Source organism: Cervus canadensis, chromosome X, assembly GCF_019320065.1.
Source record: "Cervus canadensis isolate Bull #8, Minnesota chromosome X, ASM1932006v1, whole genome shotgun sequence".
In the NCBI taxonomy this organism is placed as follows: Eukaryota; Metazoa; Chordata; class Mammalia; order Artiodactyla; family Cervidae; genus Cervus; species Cervus canadensis.
Genome location: NC_057419.1, coordinates 101,732,021 through 101,741,863, shown reverse-complemented (window position 1 = coordinate 101,741,863; position 9,843 = coordinate 101,732,021). Strand labels below are relative to the sequence as shown.

The following is a 9,843-nucleotide window of genomic DNA, read 5'->3' as shown; positions in this document are numbered from 1 at the left end:
AGCATGTCTGCTCAGCAGCAGGAGTCCTGGAGTCACCAGGAGTCAAGGTGAGGACCCTGAGAAGGAGTGGGGAACCCCCAAGTCTCACTCCAAAGAGGGAGCCGCAGAAATCCCTCCTGCCAGCCCTAGAAACCATCAGAGCCCTGAGGCCCACCTCCTCAGCTAGATGGTTGGTCAAGGCCAGGGGGTCTTCCTCTGAGGGTCTGACCTCAGGCCCTCGCAGAGGTCAGGGGGAGCACTGGGGAGACTCCTCCTCACACACAGTACTTGGAGCCCAGCCTGCCTTGCCCCTTTGGTCACCCTGGGGTGGCCCAGAAGAGGTGGGTGCATTGGTGCTCTCACTTCCGTTGTCATGAATGTTAAGGCCGTTGCTTAAGGAGATGGGTCACAGTCAACAGAGGGCACTGCCCTAGGCCTTCCAGGGTGTCAAGGTGGAGACTGAGCTGACTGCCCATCATCCAAGCACAGAAGGACTCCATAGAATTTGGTCAACCCTTGTGAGCCCTGTTAGCCCCTGGGCAGGCATGACCAGTATTCAAGGCCCCTCTCTTTCTCCCTTTCAGTACAGGGAATGTGTCTTGAGAATTTTGCCTCAGGACAACAGACGGGAGGGCCCAGACCCTGCCAGGAGGAAGTGGAGGGCCCTTTGTGAGCACAGGGGGCACCACTCACCTCAGGACAGGGGGAACCTCGCTGAGTACAGCCCAGTCCTCCTGTCAGCACTGAGGGGCTCAGCACCATGCCACAGTCTACAAGCCAAGGTGCCCCCTTGTTTCCTCTCACAGGGGCTCCAGGAAGCCAGAGATGAAAGCACAGGTCTGAAGCTCTTGTCCGCAGGTTGCAGAGCAGAGAAGGTCCAGGCAGTGCCAGGAGTCTAGGTGAGGTGGGTGCCCTGAGTGTGCATCAGGGGCTCCCCATCCCAGAACAGATGGGACCCCACAAGGCCAAATTCCCCCCACTGTATCAGCCCCAGAACCTTGGGCTGTGCTGACTGCACCCTTCAGATCCACATCACTTCCTCCTTTGGGTTAGCAGAGGACAGCCTGCCCAGGAGGAGTGTCCCTGTGAGGCCTGAGAGCAACCCTCAAGAGGAGACCTGTCAGTGGCCTGTGTCAGACTGCCCAGGGTGGGTTTCTCAGCCGAGGCCACTCACTCCCTCTCTCCTGAAGGCCTGTGGTCCCCATCTGTCCCCCTGTCTCACTTCTGTCTGTGATTTGATCCCAGTCATCATGCCTGGGATGAGCAAGCTCCACGAGGAAAGTGAGGCCAACCTTCAGGACCCAAGGGAGGCTGAGAGCCCAGTGGAGGCACTGTTCATTTAGGGGGAGGAGGAGGAGGAGATGTTGTATCCATTTCCCCTTCTTCCTCGCTTTCCTCCTCTTCCTCTATCCTATTCCTGGGCACCTTGGAGGAGCTGGAGTTGGCTGATGCTGAGGCTCCTTGTCCCCTCCATGAGCCCTCAGGGTGACTTCCCCTCACTCCCTGCCATGGCTGCTGCTCCATGGAGCCAATCTGAACATGAGGCCTCCAGCAGCCAAGACAAGGAGGGACCGAGCACCCGGCAGGACTAGGAAGGTGCCGAGTCCTCGCACCTAGACACACTGCATCTGCTGGTGGTGGAGCTGGTACACTTCCTGCTCCTCAAGTATTGTACCAAGGAGCTGACCACGAAGGATGAAATCCTGAACATGGTCCTCAGAGAGGATGGGTACCACTTCTTTGAGGCCTTTCACCAAGCCTCAGAGTGCCTGCAGCTGGTTTTCAGCATGGATGTGAGGGAGGTGGACCACACGAAGCACACCTACATGCTAGTCCCCACCCTGGGCCTCACCTGCGATGGGATGGTGAGTGATGGGCACAGCATGCTGAAGACCAGCCTCCTGGTGGTGGTTCTAGGCGTGATCCTCCTGGAGGGCAACTGTGCCCCTGAAGAGGGGATCTGGGAAACTCTGGATGACATGGGCATATATGCCAGGAGGGAGCACTACATCTATGGGGAGCCCAGGGAGTGCTGACCCAAGTGGGTTCAGGAGGGTGCCTATAGTATCAGTAGGTGCCCCACAGTGACCCTGCTTCTATGAGTTCCTGCGGGGTCCCTGGGACTATGCAGAGATCAGCAAGTGGCACGTCCTAGGGCATCTACTCAAAATCAATCAAGGGGCTTCCAGGTTCTTCCCATTCCCATCTGCAGAGGCTGGAAGGGAGGAGGAAATGGGGCCTTGAGCCAGAGCAGCAGTCAGGCTCCTTCCAGGCTCATGTCTAACAGCATGTCCTGGGGGCAGGAAGGGAGACTGATCCTTCCTTCCATGATTGAAGAGGGAGCGGTCAGCCTTCTCAGTAGTGAGGGCCTGGGCCAGGTGGGGGGGCACAGTGTGTAGCATCTTTGGGTTCCTTCTTTCCACAGTGACATGGAGATTCATCTCTATTTTCTTTAGGAATTTTTCAAATATTGTTTTTTTCAGCTGAAGTCTTAATAAACTTCAATATCTAATTTTGTGAATGACAATGATCACATATGTATTGGCACTCACCCAGTTTAAGGATAGGAGTTTTTCTGTTTTGTAAGAGAGACTGGGAACTCTCCTATTTTATTTTGTGACCCTGAATAAGTTAAATTTTCATTGGAATAAGAATTTTCTTGGAAATGGGAAAGAACAATAAAATTGATGGAGTCAAGAAATAGAGAAATTGGGAATTCTCTGGCAATGCAGTGGGGGCCCAGGTTCAATCCCTGGTTGGGGAACTAAGATCCCCAAAACTGCGGGGCGTGGGGGAAAAAAAGTAAAAGGAAATAGAGAATAAAAAACAAAAGTTAATTCTAAAACCTTAGGTCATCTGTTATTACGTAAAACTAAAAGATCTATGTTTATTTGGATTTGCGTTAGTTATTAAAGAAATTAGGATATAATTGGTCTGAGTTAATAAGTACCTTGCTTACTGGCTTAGTCTCACCCAGAACCTCACAGAGCCTCTGCTCTGTGGAAGGCCGTGTTAGCAGTGGGGACAGTAGGAGAAGCAGAACACCCCCCACACCTAGAGCGATGGTCTAGGAGCTGCAGTCACATGAGGAAGGTGGAGAGATGTCCCCTAGTCCCACACAACAAGGCAACACAGTGTGAGGTGGTGGGGCTCCAGAAGGAGCACTCAGTGCCTGAGACAGGTTGGTTTGGGGCTTTGGGAAGCTGGGTTCCTTCTGTGGAAGGTGATTTTGATGAGGCTGGGTGGTAGTGTTGCAGTGAAAAGGAAAACACGCAGAATGAGTTTGTTTTGTCCCCCTTTCCTGAGAAGAAAGAATGTAAAGAGAACAGTGAGCAGGCCTGAACATTCTTAGTTTTGTTTTTTTTTTAATTTAACTTCTCCTAACTCTGCATGTCTGAAACTAAGGTTTGCTTTTCTGCACCCTAACTCTACAGGAGCTATGAAAGTGTGAAAGTCCCTCAGTCGTGTCCGACTCATTGTGATCCCATTGACTGTATTCCATTGTGACCCCATGGAATTCTCCAGGACAGAGTACTGGAGTGGGTAGCCGTTCCCTTCTCCAGAGGAGCTTCCAAACCTGGGTCTCCCACATTGCAGGTGGATTCTTAACCAGGTGAGCCACAAGGGAAGCCCAAGAATACTGGAGTGGGTAGCCTATCCATTCTCCAGTGGATCTTCCTGACCCAGGAATCGAAGCGGGGTCTCCTGCCTTGCAGGTGGATTCTTTACCAGCTGAGCCACCAGGGAAACCCACAGGAGCTATACTTCACATCTATTTTTCTTTGACTCTATGCTAAATACATCGTGTATCTTACAACTCCCTTCCCCTTGTAGTTACAGATCAGAAAGTAGGCCACAGAGTCACCGAACTGCCAGGCTCAATTACTGGGTTACTGACGCCAGTCTATGACTGACTTTGAAACAATGCAAGAGGAAGAAATCAAGATCCTAACGCCTTTGTTCCTCATCACTGACTCCTGACTGGGAGCCCTCATCTTATATCAGCCCCTAGATTCCCTACTTTGTTCCCCTCTCTGCTGGCTGAGAATTAAAACCACCTTTCTATTGCCTGCCCACTCTGTCTCTGTAATTTTTACCTTTGGTGGGCAGAGAAGGCCAACATTTTGGCTAGCAACATGATGGAACTTGCCCGAACACCTGCACAGGTGCCCTTGGGCTCCTTGATAGTCATGACCTTCGTGAGGGGCAGGTATCAGACAAGAGATAGTGGGAGGACAAGGACAGTGGGAGTTTTCTTTATAAAATCTGGCTAAGATATGCACAATGCACCACCCTTCATCTTCAAGGAGGATTCTGAGTTGTGTGAATTAAGCTTCACAGCAATTTTTATGGCTTTGGGGTCTCACCGCCTAGGAAAGCCGCTCCATCAGTTTAAGAGACCAACTGCCAGTTTCAAAGACGATCCCCATTAAAATCCTACAGGGAGACTGAGAGTGGTAACTGAAATGTCTTCAGCTATGTACCCCGAGACTGAGAAGACTGTGTGCCAACCCAAATTCACTCATGTCTCATTTGGAACCTTTCGAGTGTGTTTACTCTCAGGCAGAAAAACCAGGTGTCTACTTGATCCTGATCAAAGCACACTTTCTCTTTTGGACCCAGGAGATTCATCTCTGAGTAAAGAGGAACTTCTAACGGACATGTCCCATTTCAAATTTTCTTCTCACCCATAAGACACCGTCGAGAGGTCTGGTTGCTGCCACCGCCAAGCCTAATCACAGTCACCTCCCACAGAAGGAACCCAGCTTCCCAAAGCCCCAAACCACCCTGGCTCAGGCACCAACACTGGAGGGATCCTCCCGGAATACCACCACCCTGCCACATGTTGCCTTGTTCTGTGGGACTAGGGGACATCTCTCCACCTTCCTCATGTGACTGCAGCTCTTAGATCATCACTCTAGGTGTAGGGGTGTCCTGCTTCTCCTAGTGTCCCCGTTGCTAACAAGGCCTGTCACAGAGCACAGGCTCTGTGAAGTTCTGTGGAATAAATGAGCCAGGGAGCAGGTCCTTATTTAGTAGGATTAGTTTTCTCCTACTTTCTTAAATAATAACCTGGGAAAATCCAAATAAACTTGAGATAGCTTAGTTGTATAAAATTACAGACAAAAAGTATAAGAAGCAAGATTTCAATATAATCACATTTTATTTTCCAATTCTTTCACCAAGTACATTACTGCTAAGTAAGTTCACATTTCCAAAATAGTTATAAATCTAATCTCATGTTACCATGTTCAGGGTCACAAATTAAAATGGGAGAGTTCCCAAACTCTTTTAAAAACCAGCAAAACTCTTGTCCGTAAACTGGATAATTACAAATACATGTGTGTTCAATGTCATTCACAAAGTTAGATACCGAAGTTTATTAAGCCTTAAGCTAAAAAAACACATTTGAAAAATTCCTAAAAAACAGAGATGAATTTCCATGTCATCACAGAGAAAACAAAGATGCTACACCCCGGGTTCCCCCAAGTGGCCCAGGCCCTCACTACTGAGAAGGCTCACCACTCCCTCTTCAATCACAGAGGGAAAGATCAGCCTGGCTGCTGCTCTGGCTCAGGGCCCCTTTTCCTCCTCCCTCACAGCCTCTGCAGAAGGGAGTGGGAAGGACCTAATAGTTCTTCGGTTGACCCTAAGCAGATACTCTATGAATTTCTCCTTGCTGGTCTCTGCAAAGGCCCGGGGACCCCACAGGAACTCGTATCGAGTAGGGTTGCTGTCAGGTACCTGCCGGTACTCCAGGTACCCATCCTGCACCCACACTTGGGTCAGCAACTCCCTGGGCTCACCAAAGATGGAGTGCTCCTTCCCAACATACACCCCCATCTTGTTGAGTGCTCCCCAGATCTCCTCCTCAGGGCCGTGATCCCTATTCTGGAGGATCAGGCTGAGGACCACCACCAGGAGGCCAGCCTTGGGCAGGCACTGCCCATCTCTCTGCATCAAATCACAGGTGAGGTCCAGGGAGGGGACCATGATGTAGATGCGCCTCCTGGGGTCTACCTCCTTCATATCCACACCAAACACCAGCAGAATGCACTCAACTGCTTGGCAGAAGACCACTGGGTAGTGCTCCTGGTTACCCTTGAGGACTGTATTCAGCAATTCAGTGTAGGAGGTTAGCTTCCTGGCTCGATACTGGCAGAGCAGGAACTTCACCATGTTAGCCACCATTATATTCACAGCTTCCTGGGGCAAGGCCTCCACAGGGGCTGACGAGGAGACTGGGGAGGAGGAGGATGAGGGGGATGCAGCCTCCCCCCCCTCAGCCCCCAAGAGCTGCGCCTCCTCTGGGTCCTGGGCCTTGCTTGGGTCCTGAAGGGCTTCCTCAGGCTTGCTCAGCTCACTCATCTTGACCACGAGCACGATACCTGGGATCAAACCACAGACAGGAGTGAGGCAGAGGACACTGGGGACCATGGGCCTCAGATGAGAGATACACCCTGGGTGGTCAACACAGGCCACTTACAGATCTCCTCTTGAGGGGTGCTCTCGGCCTCACAGGGGCCCTCATCCTGGGCAGCCTGACACCTGGCTGCCCGAAGAGGGAAGGGCAGCCAGCACAGTCTGAGGTTCTGGGTCTGACACAGTGGGGAGATTAGGGCTTTGTGGGGTCCCTTCTGTTCTGGGATGGGGAGCCTCTGGTGCTCACTCAGGGCACCCTCCTCACCTTGACTCCTGGTACTGCCTGGACTTCCTCTGTTCTCTGACCTCTGGACACAGGCCTAAGACCTCTGCCTTTGCCTCCTGGTTCCTGGAGCCCCTGTGAAAAAAATGGAGGGGGTACCTCAGGGGTAGATTGTGGCACAGGCCTGGGCTCTGAGGTCGCCCCAGTTGTGGGGGAAATGGTTCCCTTGTAGCTCCCGTGTAGTGCCCACCTTTCCCTGGCTGCAGCCTGTACCCTGCCCTTTGGGGGCCTGCAGAGTTACTAAGAACAAGACCCAAGTCTGAAGGGAAAGTGCGAAAGAGCTCCACATGCAGCCGCACCTGACCAGGGCCTCCTGCGGGTCCTAGGCTGGAGAGATGCTCGGTCCTCACCTCACGTCCAGCCTGGACTCCCAGCACTGACTAGAAGGGTGGGTTCAGCTCTGCCTGGGGAGTCCAACATCTGAGGACCTGAAGCCTCCACCCTCTGCCTGAACACCTCACCTCCCGAGCCCCTTAAGCCAGAAGTCGAGAAACTGCACATCCTGCTCAACCCGCTCTGGGGCCTCTAAGACCCCCATCAAAGGCAAGGATCCCTGCCTGTGTTGGGGTCTAACCACCTCAGTCCTTCCTTGCCTGGAGCCTGGATTCCAGGCAGGACCCGGAACTGGCCCGTCCTCCATTTTGAGGCCCCGCCGCTCTCACCCGGTTCCCAGTCATGTGACACGAGGTCGTCCTGCCTGGGGACTACCTGGGTCCCCACTGTTCTGGGGTCCGGCTCCCCTCACTCCTCCCTCAGGGTCCTCACCTGACTCCCGGTAGGACCGGGGCTCTGTCCTCCCCCAGTTTGAGGCCCGGCTCCTCACACCAGGTCCCCTGTCTCGCTGAGACCCGGAAGTCAGAAAGTCAGGACAGGCGCAGTGTGCTCTTCTCACCCCAGGGTCTCCCAGGGCTGATGACATGGGCAGGGATCTGTGGGGCTCCAGCAGTCCTCCCTGGGGGTCCCCTCAGTCCTCCCTCAGGGCCTTACCTTGTCTCCGAGTAGAGCTTCAGAGTCTCTCCTCTCCCCAACTGAGGCCCCGCCCCTTATACCCCTCTCTGAGACCCGGATGTCAGGAAGTCAGACCATGCCTGTTGTTCTCGTCCTACGTCACGGCCGCCAAGGACCGACAACAGAGACAGCTTTCTCTGAGGTCAAGGGCCCCCTAGTCCCCCCTCAGGGACCTCAACTTGTTACCCCACAGGACCTGGAATTCTCCTCTCTGCCCACCTGAAGCCCCACCACCTATAGCAGTTCCCCAGTGTCTCTGAGACCCGGATGTCAGGAAATGCGGCATGTGCTCGTCCCACCCTGTGTACTCCCTGAGCCCACTCTGTGTTGGGGTCCAGGTTCCCCTCAGTCTTTCCTCAGGGTCCTCACCCAGACTTCTTCAGAGCCTACTATCCTCCCCTTCTCCTTCTAAGGCCCGCCCCTTATATCAGGTCCCCAACCTGTCAGAGACAGGGATGCCAAATTTAGGGGCACGCTACCAAGTGCTCATGCCGTCACCAGCGATGCCTAGGGATGACAGCTGGGGTGGGATCCATGGAGTCCTTGTGTCCTCCTTGGGGTCCTTGTGTCCTCCTCGGGGTCCTTGTGTCCTCGTCAGGGTCCTCATCTTGAGCTCTGGAATGTACAGGATGTCTCTGACTTGACCCAAGGCTGGACCCTCACACCAAAGCCCTCATTGCTCTGGGACCACAGCTTCCAGAGCTGCTGGTCTCCTGGAGCAGTGGAATGGCCTCTACGAAGCACATGTGAGGTGCACACTGGGATATGAGAGCCCGTGGTGCTGGGGTTTCACCCTCCAGGGACTGGACAAACTCCACATCTGTCATCAATAGTTCCCCCACTAAGTAGATACATGGCCCTGGAACCAGAGGGAACAGTGACCCCACCTACCACCACTCCCAGTGGCCCACAGGGGAAGTTGTGCTTCTGGGCCCCCGTGTAGGTTCTGCAGTTCCTCAGCAGGGCTATCTAGCCGTTAGCCACTTCTAGCTATTTACATTTGACTTCACATTATATTATGATAGAAGGCCAGGCCCTGGGACACACTAAGTACATTTGAGTTCACACTACCCAGCCTCATGTGGCTACTGGTCTCTCTATTAACGGTGGTGACAGGACATGCTCTTCCCAAAGGAAGATGGTTCCCCCAGGAGATATCATAACAGTCCTAGTGACCTATGAGCCATGGTTCCCACCTGGCACTTTGTGCTCCTTTCCATAGAGGTTCAGGCACCAGTTCCCCATCCACATGTCTCCTCTTCTCCTGACCAAGATCTGCCACGTGATGAAGGGAAAGGGAGAGAAGGATGGACCCCAGAAGGAGGGCAGAGAGTGAGGACTGTGTGGTCCTCATGTGGTTCTAGCTTGAAGCTCAGCTCCAGACTCCTAGGCTGCATCCTTGCCCCTTGCTCCTAGGGATCTCCACCCTCCTCAGTCCACCTAGCTGTACCACCCCCAGGATATCATCTGCAGCGCTCAGAATCCAAAATACTCCTTCCTCTTCCACCCTGTCTGCATCACAACTGTCCTGGAGGGCTCTAGGAAGAGAGTAGTTCTCCTAAAAACACCCACCTTCTGACTGTGCCACTGGGAGAAGCCCAGTTCCTCACCCTTGGCCCTGAATGAATGGCACCTGGACAGATCTTCCATCAGTCAGTCAGGCAGGAATGTTTCCTGCTTCTTGGGAGCTCAGCCCCAGGGATGTGGCACCACCTGCATCCAAAATACCTTTCCATCCCACCCCAGGCATCAACACAAATAGGATGCTTTTCCCCCAAACAACATGCTATTGTTATTTAGATGAACCTATTTTTCTGTCTTTGTATTAAAATCTTGGTGAATTATTCATGTATTTATTTCCAAATTGTTGTAGGTTTACATAAGGATCCCATGTTCCCTGCAGGCAGCATCCAGGAAGCAGAGGGAGAAGAGTTGTGGACAAGGACCTCTCCCCTGCTCTGTAGTGTACTCGATGCTCAATAGACAGCAGCCAGTAGGTGTAGCTTCTGATGAAGACAATTCCTTTCCTGTGTTGAGGAGTTTCTGAGAAAGCCAAACGTGCCTTGAATTTCCATTTCTAGTCACCACTCTGTATCATCAGCACTTTCAAATGCAAGATCTGATTTAGCTTCCAAGGTTTTTGTGAATGG

At 52.7% G+C, this 9,843-nt stretch overlaps 1 protein-coding gene across 6 annotated transcripts in view; it reads right to left on the bottom strand.

The window, feature by feature from the left end:
- Nucleotides 1-5,164: 5,164 nt before the first annotated feature.
- The window catches only part of LOC122434463 (melanoma-associated antigen 9-like), a 263,142-nt gene continuing 258,463 nt past the window's right edge, over nt 5,165-9,843 (bottom strand). Inside the window, exons 1-4 of one of the 6 annotated variants that reach the window (XM_043457854.1) lie at nt 7,451-7,643; nt 7,036-7,157; nt 6,668-6,760; nt 5,165-6,368 (exon numbers count right to left, since the gene is read on the bottom strand). In XM_043457854.1, the coding sequence (XP_043313789.1) occupies nt 5,554-6,348 (795 nt within the window). In that variant the 5' untranslated portion in view covers nt 6,349-6,368; nt 6,668-6,760; nt 7,036-7,157; nt 7,451-7,643 and the 3' untranslated portion in view covers nt 5,165-5,553. Of the gene's footprint in view, nt 6,369-6,667; nt 6,761-7,035; nt 7,158-7,450; nt 7,644-7,672; nt 7,738-8,172; nt 8,464-8,869; nt 8,964-9,843 lie in introns of those variants that run through there. The other 5 variants (XM_043457850.1, XM_043457855.1, XM_043457849.1 and 2 more) reach the window with 5 other exon arrangements.